Source organism: Oncorhynchus gorbuscha, linkage group LG22 (genome assembly GCF_021184085.1).
Source record: "Oncorhynchus gorbuscha isolate QuinsamMale2020 ecotype Even-year linkage group LG22, OgorEven_v1.0, whole genome shotgun sequence".
In the NCBI taxonomy this organism is placed as follows: domain Eukaryota; kingdom Metazoa; phylum Chordata; class Actinopteri; order Salmoniformes; family Salmonidae; genus Oncorhynchus; species Oncorhynchus gorbuscha.
The window spans coordinates 24262362-24288963 of record NC_060194.1 but is presented as its reverse complement, the minus strand read 5'-3'; the positions used below and the strand labels follow the sequence as shown (position 1 = coordinate 24288963).

Genomic DNA, 26602 nt, shown 5'->3' with positions numbered 1-26602 from the left:
AGAGGACAGGCAGCATGGTAAAGCAACAGAGGACAGGCAGCATGGTAAGGAAACAGAGGACAGGCAGCATGGTAAGGAAACAGAGGACAGGCAGCATGGTAAGGAAACAGAGGACAGGCAGCATGGTAAGGAAACAGAGGACAGGCAGCATGGTAAGGAAACAGAGGACAGGCAGCATGGTAAAGCAACAGAGGACAGGCAGCATGGTAAGGAAACAGAGGACAGGCAGCATGGTAAGGAAACAGAGGACAGGCAGCATGGTAAGGAAACAGAGGACAGGCAGCATGGTAAGGAAACAGAGGACAGGCAGCATGGTAAAGCAACAGAGGACAGGCAGCATGGTAAGGAAACAGAGGAGAGGCAGCATGGTAAAGCAACAGAGGAAGGCAGCATGGTAAAGCAGCAGAGGACAGGCAGCATGGTAAAGCAACAGAGGACAGGCAGCATGGTAAAGCAACAGAGGACAGGCAGCATGGTAAGGAAACAGAGGAGAAGCAGCATGGTAAAGCAACATTGGAAGGCAGCATGGTAAAGCAGCAGAGGACAGGCAGCATGGTAAAGCAACAGAGGACAGGCAGCATGGTAAAGCAACAAAGGACAGGCAGCATGGTAAAGCAACAGAGGACAGGCAGCATGGTAAAGCAACAGAGGAGAGGCAGTATGGTAAAGCAACAGAGGACAGGCAGCATGGTAAGGAAACAGAGGACAGGCAGCATGGTAAGGAAACAGAGGACAGGCAGCATGGTAAAGCAACAGAGGAAGGCAGCATGGTAAAGCAACAGAGGACAGGCAGCATGGTAAGGAAACAGAGGACAGGCAGCATGGTAAAGCAACAGAGGACAGGCAGCATGGTAAAGCAACAGAGGACAGGCAGCATGGTAAAGCAACAGAGGAGAGGCAGTATGGTAAAGCAACAGAGGACAGGCAGCATGGTAAGGAAACAGAGGACAGGCAGCATGGTAAGGAAACAGAGGACAGGCAGCATGGTAAAGCAACAGAGGAAGGCAGCATGGTAAAGCAACAGAGGACAGACAGCATGGTAAGGAAACAGAGGACAGGCAGCATGGTAAAGCAACAGAGGACAGGCAGCATGGTAAAGCAACAGAGGAGAGGCAGCATGGTAAAGCAACAGAGGAGAGGCAGCATGGTAAAGCAACAGAGGAGAGGCAGCATGGTAAAGCAACAGAGGAGAGGCAGCATGGTAAAGCAACAGAGGAGAGGCAGCATGGTAAAGCAACAGAGGAAGGCAGCATGGTAACGAAACAGAGGACAGGCAGCATGGTAAGGAAACAGAGGAGAGGCAGCATGGTAAGGAAACAGAGGAGAGGCAGCATGGTAAGGGAACAGAGGACAGGCAGCATGGTAAGGAAACAGAGGAGAGGCAGCATGGTAAGGAAACAGAGGACAGGCAGCATGGTAAGGAAACAGAGGAGAGGCAGCATGGTAAGGAAACAGAGGAGAGGCAGCATGGTAAGGAAACAGAGGAGAGGCAGCATGGTAAAGCAACAGAGGACAGGCAGCATGGTAAGGAAACAGAGGAGAGGCAGCATGGTAAGGAAACAGAGGACAGGCAGCATGGTAAGGAAACAGAGGAAGGCAGCATGGTAAAGCAACAGAGGACAGGCAGCATGGTAAAGCAACAGAGGACAGGCAGCATGGTAAAGCAACAGAGGACAGGCAGCATGGTAAGGAAACAGAGGAGAGGCAGCATGGTAAGGAAACAGAGGACAGGCAGCATGGTAAGGAAACAGAGGAGAGGCAGCATGGTAAGGAAACAGAGGACAGGTAGCATGGTAAAGCAACAGAGGACAGGCAGCATGGTAAAGCAACAGAGGACAGGCAGCATGGTAAGGAAACAGAGGAGAGGCAGCATGGTAAGGAAACAGAGGAGAGGCGGCATGGTAAGGAAACAGAGGAAGGCAGCATGGTAAAGCAACAGAGGACAGGCAGCATGGCAAAGCAACAGAGGAGAGGCAGCATGGTAAGGAAACAGAGGAGAGGCAGCATGGTAAAGCAACAGAGGAAGGCAGCAAGGTAAAGCAGTAGAGGACAGGCAGCATGGTAAAGCAACAGAGGACAGGCAGCATGGTAAAGCAACAGAGGAAGGCAGCATAGTAAAGCAACAGAGGACAGGCAGGGGGTGGCAGGTAGCCTAGTGGCTAGAGTGTTGGGCCAGTAACCGAAAGGTTGCAAGATCGAATCTCCGAGCCGTTAATAAAAAAAATGTGTTGTTCTGTCCCTGAACAAGGCAGTTTTAAATTAACCCACTGTTCCTAGGCTGTCATTGAAAATAAGAATTTGTTCTTAACTGACTTACCTAGTTAAAAAACAAAGCAGCAGAGGCCGCATTCACTATAAACCTCAAACCAGGAGCATCAGCAGAGCAAGTTCTAGCAGCAGGCTAGATAACCTTTCTAAATTTGAATTAGCACATAAGCGCATGCATACACACACTAGAGATGGCAGTGACCGTTGCAGAAGCAGCTTGCACTGATATGAATGGTAACATTGTCCCAGCCTTTCCCTGACCTACCTTGGCCTTACTGTCTGGGCTGGTGAGGTCCTGCTTGCTTCTGATGGTTGTTGGGGACTTTGCAGTACCTTTCCCAGCCTTTTCATTCTTCTCAACTTTAACCATCTTGTCCATTTTCTCTCCATTTGCTTTCTTCTCCATCATTTCATCTTTGTTGGTCTTTTCTGGCTTGTCCACTTTTTCATTTTTAACATTTTTCTCTGTCTTGTCAATCTTCTCTTCATCTTTGAGGATCTCAGATTTGTTTGTCTTGTCAGCATTGACTTTCTTAGATTGATCTTTTTTCTCTTTATTCTCCATCTTCTCCATCTTGTCCGACTTCTCGGTCTTATCAAACATGTTCAAGTTATCCATCTTGGGGAAGAAATCAGCCTTCTCTTGTTTGTCCTTATTTTCTGCTTTCACTGTAGAGAGACACAAATAGACATATATTGATATATTGAGAAAACCCACAATAATACATGTCATGAAAAAAGACCAGAATTGATTTGAGGATCAAATACAGAAGGAGAAACCATTCATAGTGGCAGTGCTGCTTCCAGCCATGAGCGAGAGCAACCATTCATAGTGGCAGTGCTGCTTCCAGCCATGAGCGAGAGCAACCATTCATAGTGGCAGTGCTGCTTCCAGCCATGAGCGAGAGCAACCATTCATAGTGGCAGTGCTGCTTCCAGCCATGAGCGAGAGCAACCATTCATAGTGGCAGTGCTGCTTCCAGCCATGAGCGAGAGCAACCATTCATAGTGGCAGTGCTGCTTCCAGCCATGAGCGAGAGCAACCATTCATAGTGGCAGTGCTGCTTCCAGCCATGAGCGAGAGCAACCATTCATAGTGTACGAAGGGCTATATAAATAAATTTGATTTGATTTGATTTGATTTGATAGTGGCAGTGCTGCTTCCAGCCATGAGCGAGAGCAACCATTCATAGTGGCAGTGCTGCTTCCAGCCATGAGCGAGAGCAACCATTCATAGTGGCAGTGCTGCTTCCAGCCATGAGCGAGAGCAACCATTCATAGTGGCAGTGCTGCTTCCAGCCATGAGCTAGAGAAACCATTCATAGTGGCAGTTGCTTCCAGCCATGAGCGAGAGCAACAATTCATAGTGGCAGTGCTGCTTCCAGCCATGAGCGAGAGCAACCATTCATAGTGGCAGTGCTGAGCCATGAGCGAGAGCAACCATTCATAGTGGCAGTGCTGCTTCCAGCCATGAGCGAGAGCAACCATTCATAGTGGCATATAAATAAATTTGATTTGATTTGATTTGATTTGATAGTGGCTTCCAGCCATGAGCGAGAGCAACCATTCATAGTGGCAGTGCTGCTTCCAGCCATGAGCGAGAGCAACCATTCATAGTGGCAGTGCTGCTTCCAGCCATGAGCGAGAGCAACCATTCATAGTGGCAGTGCTGCTTTCAGCCATGAGCGAGAGCAACCATTCATAGTGGCAGTGCTGCTTTCAGCCATGAGCGAGAGCAACCATTCATAGTGGCAGTGCTGCTTTCAGCCATGAGCGAGAGCAACCATTCATAGTGGCAGTGCTGCTTTCAGCCATGAGCGAGAGCATATCTGTTTCAAATCATGAGAAACTGTGCTCAGATGGACGCTGACAACATGGTTCATGGCTTTCAACTATCCACAACACCAAATTACCATATGTTCCTTGACATTTGCGACACCCAGTTACTAAAGACCAGCGTTGTCATTGAAGAGGGGGTGAAGGGCATGAAACCGTCAATGATCTGACCTATCAGTTCACTTTATGTTCCACTGACAAGCAGCATTGTGTGTTATTAACCGAACCACAGATTCAGACTGGCTTTAGCTTCAAAATCTAGCTTCAACAATACATCCAAAGAATGCCACATGTACAACAGAATGTACATGGACAACAGCATGTACATGGACAACATAATGTACATGGACAACAGAATGTACATGGACAACAGAATGCCACATGGACAACAGAATGTACATGGACAACAGAATGTACATGGACAACAGAATGTACATGGACAACAGAATGCCACATGGACAACAGAATGCCACATGGACAACAGAATGTACATGGACAACAGAATGTACATGGACAACAGAATGCCACATGGACAACAGAATGTACATGGACAACAGAATGTACATGGACAACAGAATGTACATGGACAACAGAATGTACATGGACAACAGAATGCCACATGGACAACAGAATGTACATGGACAACAGAATGTACATGGACAACAGAATGTACATGGACAACAGAATGTACATGGACAACAGAATGCCACATGGACAACAGAATGCCACATGGACAACAGAATGCCACATGGACAACAGAATGTACATGGACAACAGCACTCAGTACAGATCTGCTATCTTAAGTTGATTACTTTGCTGACACAGAGAGCTTTCCTGCGCAGCAGGAAATGCACAATTCTAGTGTATTCAAGGTTTAAACAAGCTTCTAATTTTATCTTTAAAATGTCAGATTTGATTCGCCCTGATGAAAAATGTAACAACGCCTACAAAAATGTCCATTAATAATAGTCCACATAATACTTCCCATTTCCTGTTCCTGCAGGATTATTTTCCTACTGTGAGAAGCAGGGTCAAATGAAGAAGTGCATCTGTATATATTGCTGCTATTCAAACAGGCAGCTAAAATGTCAATCCTCTAAAATTGTTTGATAGACTTAATCACAGCAGAACACCGTCCCTGGTGAGGAAATGAGAGTTAGTAGACTAGAGTGACCATGGCATGTTGGTGTGGAGTCTGGACAGGGCCACAGAAAGTCACCGAGCCCAGGGTTGAGCTGGACAGATAGAACAGCATATTGTTGGCATGGGCTCCTTATGTAACCCAGCGTCAGTGACCTCTATAGAGAGAGAGTGTTCATCCTAAATGGCACTCTATTCCCTATAGAGGGCACTACGTTTGACCAAGTCAGAGTATTGCCCTACTTAGAGAATAGGGTGCTATTTGGAATACATCATGAGAGAGGAAAACCAATGTGCCAAAGAGATGAGGAAATGTGGCACAAATTAAGCTGGGTCAAAAGAAGACCCACTCGCGCAATGAAAGAATCTGCTTTTCAATGAAAATTCTGACCAATTAGTTGACTAGAGCATCCATTTCTCAAAAGAGAGTGATGGCAAATGGATTGTACATTTTTGACAGACTGATACCATTTTAACTTGTCAAACCGGATCATATTTGTCACAATGGTACAGAAACATGAGCCAATCGCAAAATCTATCAAATCATTAAGACTAAACCAGAATGGCCTTGTTGTTCTAATGGCTGGCTTTAGGAGCCCTGGTTCCAGTAACGGTCATACACTATAGAATCTAGTATAGAGCTGTTCTATATGCCTGGTCAGTGGTGTAAACATACACTATAGACTCTAGTATAGAGCTGTTCTGTATGTCTGGCCAGTGGTGTAAACATACACTATAGAATCTAGTATAGAGCTGTTCTGTATGTCTGGCCAGTGGTGTAAACATACACTATAGAATCTAGTATAGAGCTGTTCTGTATGTCTAGTCAGTGGTGTAAACATACACTATAGACTCTAGTATAGAGCTGTTCTGTATTTTCTTTTTATTTAACTAGGCAAGTCAGTTAAGACCAAATTCTTATTTACAATGACGCCCTACCAGGGAACAGTGGGTTAACTGCCTTGTTCAGGGGCAGAACGACAGATATTTACCTTGTCAGCTGGGGGATTTGATCCAGCAACTTTTCGGTTACTGGCCCAACGCTCATAATCACTAAGCTACCTGCCGCCCCAAAATGTATTTCTGGCCAGTGGTGTAAACATACACTATAGACGCTGGTGGTATAGAGCTGTTCTATATGCCTGGTCAGTGGTGTAAACATACACTATAGACTCTAGTATAGAGCTATTCTATATGCCTGGTCAGTGGTGTAAACATACACTATAGACTCTAGTTTAGAGCTGTTCTATATGCCTGGTCAGTGGTGTAAACATACACTATAGACTCTAGTTTAGAGCTGTTCTATATGCCTGGTCAGTGGTGTAAACATACACTATAGACTCTAGTTTAGAGCTGTTCTATATGCCTGGTCAGTGGTGTAAACATACACTATATAGACGCTAGTTTAGAGCTATTCTATATGCCTGGTCAGTGGTGTAAACATACACTATAGACTCTAGTATAGAGCTGTTCTATATGCCTGGTCAGTGGTGTAAACATACACTATAGACTCTAGTATAGAGCTGTTCTATATGCCTGGTCAGTGGTGTAAACATACACTATATAGACGCTAGTTTAGAGCTGTTCTATATGCCTGGTCAGTGGTGTAAACATACACTATAGACTCTAGTATAGAGCTGTTCTATATGCCTGGTCAGTGGTGTAAACATACACTATAGACTCTAGTATAGAGCTGTTCTATATGCCTGGTCAGTGGTGTAAACATACACTATATAGACGCTAGTTTAGAGCTATTCTATATGCCTGGTCAGTGGTGTAAACATACACTATAGACTCTAGTATAGAGCTATTCTATATGCCTGGTCAGTGGTGTAAACATACACTATATAGACGCTAGTTTAGAGCTGTTCTATATGCCTGGTCAGTGGTGTAAACATACACTATATAGACGCTAGTTTAGAGCTGTTCTATATGCCTGGTCAGTGGTGTAAACATACACTATAGACTCTAATATAGAGCTGTTTTGTATGCCTGGTCAGTGGTGTAAACATACACTATAGACTCTAATATAGAGCTATTCTATATGCCTGGTCAGTGGTGTAAACATACACTATAGACGCTAGTATAGAGCTGTTCTATATGCCTGGTCAGTGGTGTAAACATACACTATAGACTCTAATATAGAGCTATTCTATATGCCTGGTCAGTGGTGTAAACATACACTATAGACTCTAATATAGAGCTATTCTATATGCCTGGTCAGTGGTGTAAACATACACTATAGACTCTAGTATAGAGCTATTCTATATGCCTGGTCAGTGGTGTAAACATACACTATAGACGCTAGTATAGAGCTATTCTATATGCCTGGTCAGTGGTGTAAACATAAACTATATAGACGCTAGTTTAGAGCTGTTCTATATGCCTGGTCAGTGGTGTAAACATACACTATAGACTCTAGTATAGAGCTGTTCTATATGCCTGGTCAGTGGTGTAAACATACACTATAGACTCTAGTATAGAGCTGTTCTATATGCCTGGTCAGTGGTGTAAACATACACTATATAGACGCTAGTTTAGAGCTATTCTATATGCCTGGTCAGTGGTGTAAACATACACTATAGACTCTAGTATAGAGCTATTCTATATGCCTGGTCAGTGGTGTAAACATACACTATATAGACGCTAGTTTAGAGCTGTTCTATATGCCTGGTCAGTGGTGTAAACATACACTATATAGACGCTAGTTTAGAGCTGTTCTATATGCCTGGTCAGTGGTGTAAACATACACTATAGACTCTAATATAGAGCTGTTTTGTATGCCTGGTCAGTGGTGTAAACATACACTATAGACTCTAATATAGAGCTATTCTATATGCCTGGTCAGTGGTGTAAACATACACTATAGACGCTAGTATAGAGCTGTTCTATATGCCTGGTCAGTGGTGTAAACATACACTATAGACTCTAATATAGAGCTATTCTATATGCCTGGTCAGTGGTGTAAACATACACTATAGACTCTAATATAGAGCTATTCTATATGCCTGGTCAGTGGTGTAAACATACACTATAGACTCTAGTATAGAGCTATTCTATATGCCTGGTCAGTGGTGTAAACATACACTATAGACGCTAGTATAGAGCTATTCTATATGCCTGGTCAGTGGTGTAAACATACACTATAGACTCTAGTATAGAGCTATTCTATATGCCTGGTCAGTGGTGTAAACATACAATATAGACGCTAGTATAGAGCTGTTCTATATGGCTGGTCAGTGGTGTAAACATACACTATAGATGCTAATTTAGAGCTGTTCTATATGTCTGGCCAGTGGTGTAAACATACACTATAGATGCTAATTTAGAGCTGTTCTATATGTCTGGCCAGTGGTGTAAACACAGTGTCACATAAGTTAGAGAATGACTAACACACAGGGACATGATGGAGCAGGTGCTCATGATATTTCACTGCAGGCGACCAGCATCACACACCAGACACCCACATGAATATACAAGCATACACATGCACCCACCCACCCACACCCACACACACGTTATATGAAGTGATGATGCTTATCTGTCGCCAGAATTTGTCAAATGAGGAACTGTACAGTTTAGTCTTTGAATGACCATGCATTGGAGAAAGGCACGCAAGCAGAGGGATTATTTTCCGATGACCTTCATTCATGAGGTAGAAATGTTACAGCAGGATGATACTGCCAGGCAGCTACACTACATGACCAAAAGTAATGCAGTGCTTGCCAAACATATCATTCCAAAATCATGGACATTTTTAATATGGAGTTGGTCGTCACTTTGCTGCTATAACAGCCTCCACTCTTCTTGGAAGGCTTCCACTAGATGTTGGAACATTGCTGTGGAGACTTGTTTCCATTCAGCCACAAGAGCATTAGTGAGGTCGGGCACTGATGTTGGGTGATTAGGCGTGGCTCACAGTTGGCGTTCCAATTCATCCATTACATTTTACATTACATCCCAAAGGTGTTTGAGGGGGTTGAGGTCAGGGCTCTGTGCAGGCCAGTTAACTGTAGCGTTAAGATTTCCCTTCACTGGAACGAAGTCGACTCTGCCGAACCATGAAAAATTGCCCCAGACCATTATTCCTCTTCCACCAAACTTTACAGTTGGCACAAACTTTACAGTCGTCCGTCGGACTGCCAGATGGTAAAGCGTGATTCATCACTCTTGGGAATGCGTTTCTACTGCTCCAGTGTCCAATGGTAGCGAGCTTTACACCACTCCAGCCAATGCTTGGCATTGCACATGGTGATCTTAGGCTTGTGTGCGGCTGCTCGGCCATGGAAACCCATTTCATGACGCTCCCGACAAACAGTTCTTATGTTAAAGTTGCTTCTAGAGGCAGTTTGGAACTCGGTAGTGAGTGTTGCAACTGAGGACAGACGATTTTTTGGAAAGGTGGCATCATATGACGGTGCCATGTTGAAAGTCACTGAGGTCTTCAGTAAAGCCATTCTACTGCCAATGTTTGTCTATGGAGATTGCATGGCTGTGTGCTCGATTTTATACACCTGTCAGCAACGGGTGCCACTGAAATAGCCAAATCCATTAATTTGAACGGGTGTCCACATACTTTTGTATATATAGTGTATTTCTGCTTGCTCCCTACTGTTGCTAATTGAAGGATGCAGATATATATATAGCCTTTTCATGATGGTGTATTTATGCGATAAATACAGTGCCTTGCGAAAGTATTCGGGCCCCTTGAACTTTGCGACCTTTTGCCACATTTCAGGCTTCAAACATAAAGATATAAAACTGTATTTTTTTGTGAAGAATAAACAACAAGTGGGACACAATCATGAAGTGGAACAACATTTATTGGATATTTCAAACTTTTTTAACAAATCAAAAACTGAAAAATTGGGCGTGCAAAATTATTCAGCCCCCTTAAGTTAATACTTTGTAGCGCTTGGGGTATGTCTCTATCAGTTTTGCACATCGAGAGACTGACATTTTTTCCCATTCCTCCTTGCAAAACAGCTCGAGCTCAGTGAGGTTGGATGGAGAGCATTTGTGAACAGCAGTTTTCAGTTCTTTCCACAGATTCTCGATTGGATTCAGGTCTGGACTTTGACTTGGCCATTCTAACACCTGGATATGTTTATTTTTGAACCATTCCATTGTAGATTTTGCTTTATGTTTTGGATCATTGTCTTGTTGGAAGACAAATCTCCGTCCCAGTCTCAGGTCTTTTGCAGACTCCATCAGGTTTTCTTCCAGAATGGTCCTGTATTTGGCTCCATCCATCTTCCCATCGATTTTAACCATCTTCCCTGTCCCTGCTGAAGAAAAGCAGGCCCAAACCATGATTCTGCCATAACCATGTTTGACAGTGGGGATGGTGTGTTCAGGGTGATGACCTGTGTTGCTTTTACGCCAAACATAACGTTTTGCATTGTTGCCAAAAAGTTCAATTTTGGTTTCATCTGACCAGAGCACCTTCTTCCACATGTTTGGTGTGTCTCCCAGGTGGCTTGTGGCAAACTTTAAACAACACTTTTTATGGACATCTTTAAGAAATGGCTTTCTTCTTGCCACTCTTCCATAAAGGCCAGATTTGTGCAATATACGACTGATTGTTGTCCTATGGACAGAGTCTCCCACCTCAGCTGTAGATCTCTGCAGTTCATCCAGAGTGATCATGGGCCGCTTGGCTGCATCTCTGATCAGTCTTCTCCGTGTATGAGCTGAAAGTTTAGAGGGACGGCCAGGTCTTGGTTGATTTGCAGTGGTCTGATACTCCTTCCATTTCAAAATTATCGCTTGCACAGTGCTCCTTGGGATGTTTAAAGCTTGGGAAATATTTTTGTATCCAAATCCGGCTTTAAACGTCTTCACAACAGTATCTCGGACCTGCCTGGTTTGTTCCTTGTTCTTCATGATGCTCTCTCCGCTTTTAACGGACCTCTGAGACTATCACAGTGCAGGTGCATTTATACAGAGACTTGATTACACACAGGTGGATTGCATTTATCATCATTAGTCATTTAGGTCAACATTGGATCATTCAGAGATCCTCACTGAACATCCGGAGAGAGTTTGCTGCACTGAAAGTAAAGGGGCTGAATAATTTTGCACTCCCAATTTTTCAGTTTTTGATTTGTTAAAAAAGTTTGAAATATCCAATAAATGTTGTTCCACTTCATGATTGTGTCCCACTTGTTGTTGATTCTTCACAAAAAAATACAGTTTTATATCTTTATGTTTGAAGCCTGAAATGTGGCAAAAGGTCGCAAAGTTCAAGGGGGCTGAATACTTTTGCAAGGCACTGTAGTGATAGGCTAGCTGTAGGTGAAAGAGAGCTCTAATACAGTGTTAGAGATGTCAGCTATTAACTTGATTACTCTTTTGTCACAAAGAATTTTCCTGATGCATAAGGAAATTCAACTGAGCCTCTTGAGTGGCTGAAAATGAGCAGTTCTCTTTCTCTCCAGTGCATTCATTGGGATCAGGATTTGCGATCAAAATAATGTTCTCTCACTTGCTAGGTCCTATTACTGATATATTCCAATGTACAAAACATTATACAAAATGCAGTTATAGACATCAACAACCGTCATTTTATATAGCTTAATAGCACAAAATAGATATTGGTCTCCACTAGGCTATGACGTACAGGTATATCCTAAAGTTACGAATGAACTGTCAAAATTGAGTTCAATCGTGGGCACATGTAGGCCTACCGTGTTGGTGTCAGTTGGATCCTGGCCCATGCCCTTTAGGCACAAATAACCACATCTCCCGATTGACTTGGTGTATATAGTTACCTGTGTCCTGCATGCAACCAAAGTATTTAATGACTAAATTTGCTCTCATGTACTGAACAAGCTTATGATGTTGGGCAGTTAATCTTCTTGAAATGTCTCTCGCTTGGGAATGACTTACTTTGTAAAATGGACTGTGTTTTAAGGACTCATGCACAGATACAGGAAAAACAATATCTATATTTTTACATTTATTAAAAATGACAAGTGTTGATTTCTCCACATGTTTCTGGTTTTGAGGCTTGGGCATCTGGTGACTGCAGTTCATCTGTATAATCCCCTGCAAGGGGATCATTTCACTGATACATTCCTGTTTGATATGCATTCATATAATTATAGTGATCAAAAATATAAACGCAACATGGAATCATTTCAATGATTTTACTGAGATACAGTTCATATAAGGAGATAAGCCAACTTAAAAAAAAAAAATCATTAGACCCTAATCTATGGATTTCACACCACTGGGCATAGGTCCACCCACTGGGGAGCCAAGCCCAGCCAATTCAAATGTTTTTTTCCCCCACAAAAGGCTATATTACAGACAGAAATACTCCTCAGTTTCATCAGCTGACCAGTTGATTGGTCTCAGACGATCCCGCAGGTGAAGAAGCTGAATGTGGAGGTCCTGGGCTGGCGTGGTTACACGTGGTCTGTGGTTGTGTGGCCGGTTGGACGTACTGCCAAATTCTCTAAAAATACGTTGGAGAAGGCTTATGGTAGAGAAATAAACATTACATTCTCTGGCAACAGCTCTGTGGGACATTCCTACAGTGAGCATGCCAATTGTTCGCTCCCTCAAAAGTTGAAACATCTTTTGGCATATTGTTGTGTGAAAAAACTGCACATTTTAGAGTGGCCTTTATTATGTTCATGCTGTTTAATCAGCTTCTTGATATGCCACTCCTGTCAGGTGGATGGATTGTCTTGGCAAAGGAGAAATGCTCACTAACAGGGATGTAAACACATTTGTGCAGAAAAATTAAGAGAAATATGTTTTTTTTTGCGCATATGGAACATATCTGGGATCTTTTATTTCAGCTCATGAAACATGGGACCAACACTTTACATGTTGCATCTACATTTTTGTTCTGTATGTATTGGCCATGCTATCCTTCATCACATGGCAGTATTTGTTTTGTATCCGATGCACTTAGTTTATGTAAGGGAGTGTAGACAAGGCCTTCTTATCTAGTTAGATTTAATCATATCACCTTTGAATATTAGTAATCAATTAATATAAAACCATTTGATCTTGAACATTGGTGTAAATTTATAATATGCACTGGTGTGATAGTTGTATCAATTAATCACAATGCAGGCCTACTCATTAGAAGATGAAAAACATATCTAATGCAATATTAGCTTCACAGTGAAACACTACTATTCTGGCTATTAATCATTCTTAAACAGTCAGTAAAATAGCTCATTTAGCTATGTCAAAAAATGTATAGACTGTATATAATTATGCATGCAAGCTTACCTGTCATGTTCACAATCATGGAGCAGCAGACCAAAACATGTGCAAGGAGGACCCTATACCGTAGGATAATTATTCTGGTCGGTGTCATTCATTAACAGGTAACGAGGAGATCGATTCTGTTACTTGTTTACTTCTTATTTGTGTCAGATATCTCCATTTTGGGATAGGTCACTGAATTGCTAGCACTAGTTGCTCACGGTGCTACAGTGGCTACAAACGTATGGCGCTGGGCGAATGTCAATGCGTTATCATGTGATGCTGCATTCAAATCTTGGTACTGCATTGTATAGTCTACAAACACCGTTTCCAGCTGCCCCCTGGGTATGGTACTGCATTGTATAGTCTACAAACACCGTTTCCAGCTGCCCCCTGGGTATGGTACTGCATTGTATAGTCTACAAACACCGTTTCCAGCTGCCCCCTGGGTATGGTACTGCATTGTATAGTCTACAAACACCGTTTCCAGCTGCCCCCTGGGTATGGTACTGCATTGTATAGTCTACAAACACCGTTTCCAGCTGCCCCCTGGGTATGGTACTGCATTGTATAGTCTACAAACACCGTTTCCAGCTGCCCCCTGGGTATGGTACTGCATTGTATAGTCTACAAACACCGTTTCCAGCTGCCCCCTGGGTATGGTACTGCATTGTATAGTCTACAAACACCGTTTCCAGCTGCCCCTGGGTATGGTACTGCATTGTATAGTCTACAAACACCGTTTCCAGCTGCCCCCTGGGTATGGTACTGCATTGTATAGTCTACAAACACCGTTTCCAGCTGCCCCCTGGGTATGGTACTGCATTGTATAGTCTACAAACACCGTTTCCAGCTGCCCCCTGGGTATGGTACTGCATTGTATAGTCTACAAACACCGTTTCCAGCTGCCCCCTGGGTATGGTACTGCATTGTATAGTCTACAAACACCGTTTCCAGCTGCCCCCTGGGTATGGTACTGCATTGTATAGTCTACAAACACCGTTTCCAGCTGCCCCCTGGGTATGGTACTGCATTGTATAGTCTACAAACACCGTTTCCAGCTGCCCCCTGGGTATGGTACTGCATTGTATAGTCTACAAACACCGTTTCCAGCTGCCCCCTGGGTATGGTACTGCATTGTATAGTCTACAAACACCGTTTCCAGCTGCCCCCTGGGTATGGTACTGCATTGTATAGTCTACAAACACCGTTTCCAGCTGCCCCCTGGGTATGGTACTGCATTGTATAGTCTACAAACACCGTTTCCAGCTGCCCCCTGGGTATGGTACTGCATTGTATAGTCTACAAACACCGTTTCCAGCTGCCCCCTGGGTATGGTACTGCATTGTATAGTCTACAAACACCGTTTCCAGCTGCCCCTGGGTATGGTACTGCATTGTATAGTCTACAAACACCGTTTACAGCTGCCCCTGGGTATGGTACTGCATTGTATAGTCTACAAACACAGTTTACAGCTGCCCCCTGGGTATGGTACTGCATTGTATAGCCTACAAACACCGTTTCCAGCTGCCCCCTGGGTATGGTACTGCATTGTATAGTCTACAAACACCGTTTCCAGCTGCCCCTTGGGTATGGTACTGCATTGTATAGCCTACAAACACCGTTTCCAGCTGCCCCCTGGGTATGGTACTGCATTGTATAGCCTACAAACACCGTTTACAGCTGCCCCCTGGGTATGGTACTGCATTGTATAGCCTACAAACACCGTTTCCAGCTGTCCCCTGGGTATGGTACTGCATTGTATAGTCTACAAACACCGTTTCCAGCTGCCCCTGGGTATGGTACTGCATTGTATAGCCTACAAACACCGTTTCCAGCTGCCCCCTGGGTATGGTACTGCATTGTATAGTCTACAAACACCGTCTCCAGCTGCCCCCTGGGTATGGTACTGCATTGTATAGCCTACAAACACCGTTTCCAGCTGCCCCCTGGGTATGGTACTGCATTGTATAGTCTACAAACACCGTTTCCAGCTGCCCCCTGGGTATGGTACTGCATTGTATAGCCTACAAACACCGTTTCCAGCTGCCCCCTGGGTATGGTACTGCATTGTATAGCCTACAAACACCGTTTACAGCTGCCCCCTGGGTATGGTACTGCATTGTATAGCCTACAAACACCGTTTACAGCTGCCCCCTGGGTATGGTACTGCATTGTATAGTCTACAAACACCATTTCCAGCTATCCCCTGGGTATGGTACTGCATTGTATAGTCTACAAACACCGTCTCCAGCTGCCCCCTGGGTATGGTACTGCATTGTATACCCTACAAACACCGTTTCCAGCTGCCCCCTGGGTATGGTACTGCATTGTATAGTCTACAAACACCGTTTCCAGCTGCCTGCCCCCTGGCGGCAATTGTAAATATTCAAAATTCATTCAAATCCTCCTGCTGCAGGATTATTTTCCTCCTGCGATGAAATGGGTCATATTAAGATCCAACATCTGTATATACTGCAAGCAAAATGGCCTCAGGCTCCAGACTGCCTTGCCTGTTTGGTGTTACTGAATCTAAGTGTGTCTATGAATAACATGGAGTCGTCATCCAATCTGAAAGCATCCCCAGGAGTCCCCACATAGCACCACTGGAAATGACTACTCTGTTTAAATGATTACCCAGACTCGATTTCAAATCAACTACACACCCTTCCCTTAGTGCTAGCCAATCGATGGAGTGCCACTTGATGTGATGCATCACTAAACAACACAGTCATTTGAAGATGGGGGTTTGAGAGGGTAAACAAACCTCAGTATTTCAATAGACACTCATATATTTAGAGGAACTTGACTCTTCAATGATGGTGCCTTTGACATTTTGTCAAAACAAAAGGTAGACAAAACAATAGATGTAAAAAATCCCTTATTATATTCTTTCTGAATTTTTTATTGTCCTGCTATCTTCAAACCAACGCTTTTTGAGAAGCAAATCATCCTAGTGTAAATATACCAAAAAAACCTAGTTCAAGCTGGTGAGTATTATTATTATTTTTTTACATCCATTCTTCTTTTGGCTTCCTCCATTTTGTCTTTCAGCACCCAATCATTGTCAATGAAACAAACAACTATTCCAGCCTAGAGAAATACCACTGCCCACTGATCACAAATAAACCTGAACTCCCAAATCTATATACTTAAATGACTGTAGGTCAATGATGAGCAACATGTTAGAACAAATTAACGAGAGCTGTTCCAGCAACAGAGGAATAGGCCTCAAATCATAGTCACCTACCATCCATGGAGCTTTTAGTATTGATGTTGAAGGTTTTTCCATTGAGGGGAACCGGCAGTAGGACACTCTCACTCTGGCTCTGTGACATCCCATTACCAGTACCCCTCCTGGGTGGAGGGGAGTTGGGGGCCCTGACAGGGCTCAGTGGGGACAGAGGAGAGAGTGTGGGTGACACAGTCTTTCTCTCCCCCCCCACTGTCAGAGAGCGTTGGACCGCTGAATGTGGAGACTTGGACTCCATTACATTACTTCCAGATGAGGGCAGGTCCACCAGTCCGCCAGGCTGCCCTGGGTACTGGGAAAAGTCCAAGCTACCTGGCACAGACAGGTGGGAGCAGTCAGACATAGCGCGCCTCACGGCTTTGTGTTGTTGCTCGGTACCTCCTCCTCGAGGTAGAGTAGGCCCCATGTCCTCGTCACTGTCCCCTGAGAATCCTGACACAGTGCAGTCTCCACCCTTAGAGTAGTTGTCGTTGACAACACCAATGACACAGTAGTTGGCTACAGGTGCTAGTGCAGCAGGAACAGTCTGAACAGCAGGCTTGAGGCCTGTTTGGGGCAGCCCAGAGAAGGAGGGATTCCTTACGCAATTGTCCACCTTCTGTGTGTTAGGGAATGGTGAGACATCCTGCTGCATAGCAGGGGACCCGAGCTGGGCTGCGGCTCCATTGGCCCTGTGTTTTTGTCCTTGGGTGGAGAGGAGTATCCCGGGTGAGGCTGGAGAGGACGAGGAGGAGAGGGGACTTGTGGGGCTCTCCCCGGCGCTGCCCAGACCAAAAGATGGCCCGAGTCCGACACCCATCCTCCCTGGCACCTTTAGGTCAGACAACTCCACCTTGAACCCTGATCCAGATTGTCCATCAAGGAGGCTTGAGAGCTTGTCCTCGTCGGTTAGCCTGGGTACTCCTGGGCTGCCACCGAAACCAAGTGGTCCCATCTGGTCTTGCTGCCAGTCCCAGCCCTGAAGGGCCTGCTGAGGAGACGCCATAGAGCCAGAGGGCACCTTGCCCAGCTCAGTGTGCTCACAGAGCTGTCCTCCACCACCACCCTGCTGCTGATTGGAGAGAGAAGACATCCTCACCTCTCTCTCTCTGCTGCTTCCTTTTGATTGATACTCTTTATTCTTCTAGACAGCTAATCTTCCCTTGGAGGTAAGGAAGGCTGTTAATGTAGTATATCTGTGTTATGTGGTGCGTCTGTGAAGCGCAGTCTATGTGTGCGAGGGAAGTAATTGTGTGTTTCTCTCTGTGTCTGTGCTCTGATCAGATGAGTCTCTGAGGATGAACTGAATGCTGCTCCCTCTCTCTCCCTCTCTCTCTCCATTTCTCTCTGACATCACAGCCCTAACAGAGCTTTGGTCACATGACTCCACGGAACATATCCCTATTTGCGAGAGCAGATTCTCGACTCATGCCTCCCACCAGTAAGCTCAGTCAAACACACACACCCACACACACACAAATGAACGTCACGTACACAGAAATGTACGTCACTAACACACAAATACTAATACACACACCCTCCCTTGGTGTCCTATAAACCGCAGTTCTGACTCGTCAGGCAGCTTGGCATTACAGTAGAAACTTAGCAAACAGAGAGAGTAGCTTTGGGGGATACAGTGTTTCCACAGCCATTCTACTTGAATGAATCTGTCCTCTCTGTAACAGCATCCATTACTGCTACACATCTCTTCACGGTTCTGGTGGTATAATGTGCTTTTCCAAGCTGTTCTGTCATCTCCAATTCCTCCCCCTATCACCCTGCTCCATGCCCACTACTGTACCCACTGCCCCTCTCCTCCTCCCTGCCTCCCTGCCCCCATCAGGGGCCCTGGTTGTACATCTCTGGCTCCTGGCCCTGGACCCTTTGGCTCTTTTGTTTATTGTGTTTTGTTTGTGCACTTGGTTGCGGACACTGTGTTCCTCCCCTCTGCTGTAGCCACATGCGATGGGCTACTCTGTTAGGAAGGTATTGAATGACTGCCCTCGAAAAAGAATGTGTGATAACTCTCCATTGACATAGCGGTTAGTGCATTGGGCAGGTAACTGAAAAGATGCTGATTTGAATACCTTTTACCGACAAGGTTAAAAATCTGTCAATGTGCCCTTGAGCAAGTCTCTTAACCCTAATTTGCTCCAGGGGTGCCGTACTACTATGGACCTTTTAAAACAACACATTTCACCTATGCGGTGTATGTGACAATAAAAAACATATTTTATCTTTACCCTTCAAAACCACAAACATCCACCTCATCTCTGAACTGAATTCACACCCACCCACATTCTTCACACAAACACCGCGTTGAAACGTTCTCTCCAACCTCACTGATTCAGTCCTGGACTAGATACTAGAACCCCTCCCTCTTGGCAATTATGGTAGAAGGCAGGCAGTGATTATTCAAACCTTGATGACACCCCCATGCCCCCATCCCACCTCCAGCTCCATGAGGACTGGGGCCAAATAAAACATAATTAAATGTAAATGAATGAAGATTAGGTAATCGCCCCCAAAACAGTCCAGAATTTACTGTAGGAGGAGATAACAAGGCGAATGAGCACAGTACAGTGAGGTTGATTGATGTTGATGAGGTTGATTGATGTTGATTGAGGTTGATTGATATTGATGAGGTTGTGCAAAGCAGGTCATCAAATCAAAGGGTGGCTATTTTTAAGAATCTAAGATCTAAAATATATTTAGATTTGTTTACCATGTGTTATTTCATGTCTTCGCGGTTATTCTACAATGTAGAAAATAGTACAAATAAAGAAAAACCCTTGAATGAGCAGGTGTATCTAAACTGTTTACTGGTATTGTATATAGTTACCAAATAGCAGTGTTTTCTACAGCCCGATACAGACACAGTTAGGGAAAACTCACACATCACAAGGCAACAGCCACAGTCAGCCACTTCCCTAAAACAGAGTTTTTCTCTCTGTTCATTAGACCATGGTAATGGGACTGCTTCTCATGAATGGACATTGTTATGCAAGACCCATGTCCAACATATTCTGTTTATGTTTATATCTCTCACAGAAATATTACTCTATTACTTTAACGACACTCATAATCCATGTTGTTTTCGTCTCCTAATCATAAAGACACATACAAAGGTCTGTCCAAACAAACATTGCACAAAGCATTTCAGTTCAAAGCAAAATGTACTTTATCATACAATTTATCATACAATGCTTCACTGCAGGGAACGAAAAATGTTCTTGCGGGAAATTGACCCCAATTGTAATGACATGTACCAGTGTACCACTCTCTATGTCTGTGTCCAGAGGGAATGAATATGTCTTTGTTGAATGTTAGCATACTAGCATAAGAAACAATTATACTGAGCACAATCACCCAACCTCGTCTCAGAGCATTTCGTAGTTGTCCGGGATGTAAATCCGGGACACTCCATTTAGTATGATATATTACATTTTGTATGGTATGTATTCATTTGTGGATGTTCATCACCCAGTTTTGATTGATATGTTACGAATTACAATTTGTAATATATGTTACGAATTTGCAAAAATGTACAATATGTTTACAAATTTGCAAAACGTATGATATGTTACAAATTCTAGCTAGGTGGTTAGGTAGCTAACTTTAGCTAGGCTGTGGGTTAGGGTCAGGGTTAGGGTTAAGTTTAGGAGCTAGTTAAAGGGTTAAATTTAGGGTTAGGGTTAGGGGAAGGGTTAGCTAAAAGGGTTAGGGTTAGGTGAAGGTTTAGCTAAAAGGGTTAGGGTTAGGTGAAGGGTTAGCTAAAAGGGTTAGGGTTAGGTGAAGGGTTAGATAAAAGGGTTAGGGTGAAGGGTTAGCTAAAAGGGTTAGGGTTAGGGTTAGGTGAAGGGTTAGATAAAAGGGTTTGGTGAAGGGTTAGCTAAAAGGGTTAGGGTTAGGTGAAGTGTTAGCTAAAAGGTTAAGGGTTTGGTGAATGGTTAGCTAACATGCTAAGTAGTTCCAAAGTAGCAAAAAAATAGTAAGTAGTTGTAGTTAGTACGTAGTTGCTAATAACCTAAAATGCTATAGTTGTCCATGATGACATTCGAATGCGCCACCTTTGGTTTGCTAGACCTTTGCCTGACCAACCACCCTACTTTTGTTTATGCCTTAAGTAAACATATGTCCTATGTAACCATACCAAACGTAACATATCATTCTAATTTGAATGTCCCTGGTTTACGTTTACTATGTTACATCTAGTCTATGAGACCAGGCTGAATCGCCTCATACCATAACAGCCTTTGGTGTGATAAGACTTTTTACAAGGTGAACATTCAAAACCAACAGAAAGACATTGTTTGAGAAAAGGAAATTAAGAGGGTAGTGGCTGGTGGGCCATGTGCAGTCGCAATCCTCAGCCATCTACAGTATGCCATGGATGCTTTGGGAGGGCCTCGGAACCCAGAAAAGGACGGGGAGAGTGACAGTATACAGCTTACAGTCCATGGTCTTGCAGGGGATAGCAAGACCATGGAGTCTGTCAGAGAATTCTATTTCTGGCATCCAACCTCCTGACTGTCACACCCCATTTTTTCCTTGGCAGTCCTGAGTAGTTCTATCTCCACGGAAACCACCTCCCATATCCATGGCAACAAGCTCCCAGTCAGAAATAGGCTGCTATGATTATGGTACGTGTCGTCTCAGCGACCCAGGGAGTCTGGGAAAAGGGGTTGGATCGTAACGTCGGAGGATGAGAGATAAAGGGCAAAGGAAGTATGGAGAGATTGAGAGGAGGAGGAAGATTGATGAACACAAATAATGAAGAAGGGAAAAGAAGAAGCAGAGGTAGGGATGGGAAGAGGAGGCAAAATGATGGAGAGAAAGGACAATAGAAAAGATGGAGACTCATCTCACTACACTCATCCCATCCCACGTCTTCATTGGTAGCTTACAATCTATCTTGTGGAATGGCAACAAAATTGGGTTAGAGTGTAGCCAAATGCAGTGTCACATCTAATGAAGCCGCAGAGTCATTAATACACACATCTGATGGTCCAGTGGACTGAAGAGCACACACTAATTAAACAAAATCCAATCATTCTGCCAAATTATGTTCCCAAACAAAAAAAGGGAAAAGCTTGAGACATGGAAAAAGACCACAGTGGCTGTGAAGGGTTTATCTTGGCTTTGTAAACGTAATGTGTCTGGCTGAGAAGTCAGAAGAAATACAATTAGATGTCTTTCAATTGATTCCTCTAATAGCCAATGAGTGCTAGCAGACATTTGAGGAAGATGTTTTCTAATCAAAATGATCCGAACGGTGAATAGCCTCATATTTGTAGTACATATAGTATCTTTTGATCATACCACAGTATGTTACCTCACTGTGGGAGCAACGTAATGTAAAGCAATGTCTAGTGTCAACAACAACAATGTGGGTCCATATGGGCATAGTGACCTGGGAAAGTGGCTGAACCCTTTGTAAGGGAAAAAGCTCATGCAAATAGTTGTATTTTAGATGAATGCTATTGTTTATCAAGTGCCCTTGTTCTGATCCTGCTATCATTCAATATTTATGTCTAGCTTCAGGCCTATTTGTAGATTAGGTGACTTTATTACAATCTCCGAGGGAATGTCTATAAGGGGAGCAGCAGGAGGGGAAGTAAGAAGTGAATGAAACAATAATACAAATGTTTTTGCCATGATGCTCCTATAATGCGTGATGGAAGTGGGGCTCGTGTGGCTGAGGTCCCTGATTATCTTCAAATCAAATCGAACTTTATTTCTCACAAGCGCCGAATACAACAAGTGTAGACTTTACCGTGAAATGCTTACTTACAAGCCTTAACCAACAGCGCAGTTCAAGAAAAGTTACGAAAATATTTACCAAATAAACTAAAGTAAGAAATAATACAAAGTAATCCAATAAAATAACAATTAACGAGCCTATATACAGTGTGCAGTGGTACACTGACCGCTGGCTACGTCCCTTCCGTCTTCAAGAGAGCGAGAGTTGCACCCCTTCTGAAAAAACCTACACTCGATCCCTCCGATGTCAACAATTACAGACCAGTATCCCTTCTTTCTTTTCTCTCCAAAACTCTTGAACGTGCCGTCCTTGGCCAGCTCTCCCGCTATCTCTCTCTGAATGACCTCCTTGATCCAGAGTACGACCTCCAGAGTACGACCCTGCCTCACACAGGAAGCGGCGCAGGTCCTAATCCAGGCACTTGTCATCTCCCGTCTGGATTACTGCAACTCGCTGTTGGCTGGGCTCCCTGCCTGTGCCATTAAACCCCTTCAACTCATCCAGAACGCCGCAGCCCGTCTGGTGTTCAACCTTCCCAAGTTCTCTCACGTCACCCCGCTCCTCCGTTCTCTCCACTGGCTTCCAGTTGAACCTCGCATCCGCTACAAGACCATGGTGCTTGCCTACGGAGCTGTGAGGGGAACGGCACCTCAGTACCTCCAGGCTCTGATCAGGCCCTACACCCAAACAAGGGCACTGCGTTCATCCACCTCTGGCCTGCTCGCCTCCCTACCACTGAGGAAGTACAGCTCCCGCTCAGCCCAGTCAAAACTGTTCGCTTCCCTGGCCCCCCAATGGTGGAACAAACTCCCTCACGACGCCAGGACAGCGGAGTCAATCACCACCTTCCGGAGACACCTGAAACCCCACCTCTTTAAGGAATACCTAGGATAGGATAAGTAATCCCTCTCACCCCCCCCTTAAGATTTAGATGCACTATTGTAAAGTGACCGTTCCACTGGATGTCATAAGGTGAATGCACCAATTTGTAAGTCGCTCTGGATAAGAGCGTCTGCTAAATGACTTAAATGTAATGTAATGTAAATGTAAATGTACAGGTTAGTGAAGGTCATTTCTACATGTATGGTAGGGATGAAATGACAATGCATAGATAATAAACAGAGAGTAGCAGCAGTGTACAAAACAAATGCAGGGGGGGGTCAATGTAAATAGTCCGGTGGTCATTTGATTAATGTCCAGTAGTTATGGCTTGGGGATAGAAGCTGTTAAGGAGCCTTTTGGTCCTAGACACACCATTTGCCGTGCGGTAGCAGAGAAAACAGTCAATGATTTGGGTGACTGGAGTCTCTGACAATTTTATGGGCATTCCTCTGACACCGTCTGGTATATAGGTCCTGGATGGCAGGAAGCTTGGCCTCAGTGATGTACTGGGCCTTACGCACGGCCCTCTGTAGTGCCTTACAGTCAGATGCCAAGCAGTTGCCATTCCAGGCGGTGATGCAACCGGTCAGGATGCTCTCGATGGTGCAGCTGCAGAACTTTTTGAGGATCTGGGGACCTATGCCAAATCATTTTGGTCTCCTGAGGGGGAAAAGGTTTTGTCGTGCCCTCTTCACGACTGTCTTGGTAAGTTTGGACCATGATAGAACTTGAAACTCTCAACCCGTTCCACTACAGCCCTGTCGATGTTAATGGGGGCCTGTTCAGCCCACCTTTTCCTGTAGTCCATGATCAGCTCCATTGTCTTGCTCACATTGAGGGAGAGGTTGTTGTCCTGGCACCACACTGCCAGTTCTCTGGCCTCCTCCCTATAGGCTGTCTCATCGTTGTCAGGGATCAGGCCTACCACTGTTGTGTCGTCAGCAAGCGTAATGATGGTGTTGGAGTCGTGTTTGGCCACATAGTCGTGGGTGAACAAGAAGTACAGGAGAGACTAAGTACACACCACTGAGGGACCCCAGTGTTGAGGATCAGCGTGGCAGACATTTTGTTGCCTACCCACCTGGGGGAGGCCCGTCAGGAAGTCCAGGATCCAGTTGCAGAGGGAGGTGTTTTGTCCCAGGGTCTTAAGCTTAGTAATGAGCTTTTGTGATCATTATGGTGTTGAATGCTGAGCTGTAGTCAATGAACAGCATTCTCACATGGGTGTTCCTTTTGTCCAGGTGGGAAAGGGCAGTGTGGAGTGTGATTGTGTCATTTGTGGATCTGTTGGGGCGGTATGCGAATTGTAGTTGGTCTAGGGGGTCTTGATGTGAGCCATGACCAGCCTTTCAAAGCACTTCATCTTCTTGGCCTTCCTGTGACACCTGGTGTTGTAGGTGTCCTGGAGGGCAGGCAGTGTGCACCCAATGGTGCACCCTCTGTAGAGCCTTGTGGTCAGCGGTGGTGGAGTTTCCGTACCAGGCTGTGATGCAGCCCCACAGTATGCTCTCGATGGTGCTCCTGTAGAACACTGTGAGGGCCCTCGGGACAGGCCAAATTTCTTCAGCCTCCTGAGGTTGAAGAATCGTTGTTGTGCCTTTTTCACCACAGTGTCCGTGTGGTTTTACCATTTCAACTCCTCTGATGTGTACAACGAGGAACTTGAAGTGTTTGACCATCTCCACAGCGACCCTGTTGATGAGAATGGGGGCATGCCCATCCTGATTCCTCCTGAAATCTACAATCAGCTCCTTTGTTTTGCTGACAATGAGGGAGAGGTTGTTTACCTGGCACCACGCCGTCAGAGTGCCTACCTCCTCTCTGTAGGCCGTCTTGTCATTGTTGATAGTCAGGCTAATTACTGGGGACAGCCCGTCAGGAAGTCCAGGACCATTAGCTTTGTGGTGAGCTTAGAGGGTACTATGGTATTGAAGAATGCGCTGTAGTCAATGAACAGCATCCTCATATATGCATGAATTTTGTCCAGGTGGGTGAAGGCAGTGCAATGTACAGTGCAGTGTGCAGTATAATCTGTTATCATTAAAAGCCCCTGCCACATACGCCTTGTGTTCGACCCACTGAATTGCGCCTCCACCTCGTGTCGAAGGAAAGCCAAGTCTCAGAAAAACAAAGTATGTTGCAGAATCTGAAAGTAGATGCTCGCTCTGAGATTGTCAAGTTTGTTCACAAACTATTGTACTACGAACACAAGATCTTATTCTCAATCCAAGATCCAAGAACTTGTTTCCACAAGTCAAAAGTGATTACATTGATATTCTCTGGATTGAAGCTTAAAATCAAGTCATCAAGAGAGTCTCTTTCTATTCAGATTATTATAATGACAATTTATCTAGTTATAATATAATGAAATGTTATTCAGTAACTAAAAGTAATGAGTGGCTAAAAGTGGGCCAGTGTTCGCCAGTGATGCTTTCTCAAGCAGAATCTTCACAGGTGTGTCGCAGCGCTATCAGTCCTGAAATTATACCATTGAAGCTGTTTTTCCCGAGAGGTGTTGCACAAAATATATTCAAAAGCGATTGGATCATCTTCAACCAGTCAGAAAGCAGAAGCCACAGCACCGCATTTTTAGGAAGTAAAACCAAACTGGCCTTCTTTCTAGAGAAAGTTAAATTGAGCACCAGGACAGCTAACGTAGCTCCTTACTACTAACTACCTAACTACCTTTTTTAATTTAAAAATGTTTTATTTAAGCTTTATTTAACCAGGTAGGCCAGTTGAGAACAAGTTCTCATTTACAATTGGCCAAGATAAAACAAAGCAGTTCGACACATACAACAACACAGAGTTACACATGGAGTAAAACAAACATACAGTCAATAATACAGTAGAAAGATAAGTCTATATACAATGTGAGCAAATGAGGTGAGATAAGGGAGGTAAAGGCATTAAAAGGCCATGGTGGCGAGGTAAATACAATATAGCAAGTAAAACACTGGAATGGTAGATTTGCAGTGGAAGAATGTGCAAAGTAGAAATAGAAATAATGGGGTGCAAATGAGCAAAATAAATAAATAAATCAATTCAGTAGGGGAAGAGGTAGTTGTTTGGGCTAAATTATAGATGGGCTATGTACAGGTGCAGTAATCTGTGAGCTGCTCTGATAGCTGGTGCTTAAAGCTTGGGGGTGACCAGAGAGATATACCTGCTGGAGTGTGTGCTACAGGTGGGTTGCTGCTATGGTGACCAGCGAGCTGAGATAAGGGGGGACTTTACCTAGTAGGGTCTTG

At 44.3% G+C, this 26602-nt stretch overlaps 1 protein-coding gene across 6 annotated transcripts in view; it reads right to left on the bottom strand.

Moving 5' to 3' along the window:
• LOC124009375 (microtubule-associated protein 4-like) overlaps nucleotides 1-26602 on the bottom strand; it is an 85362-nt gene that overhangs the window by 12163 nt on the left and 46597 nt on the right. For all 6 annotated transcript variants that reach the window (XM_046321157.1, XM_046321156.1, XM_046321155.1 and 3 more), the window contains exon 7: nucleotides 2534-2937. In XM_046321157.1, coding sequence (XP_046177113.1) covers nucleotides 2534-2937 — 404 coding nt within the window. The remainder of the gene's footprint in view (nucleotides 1-2533; nucleotides 2938-26602) is intronic.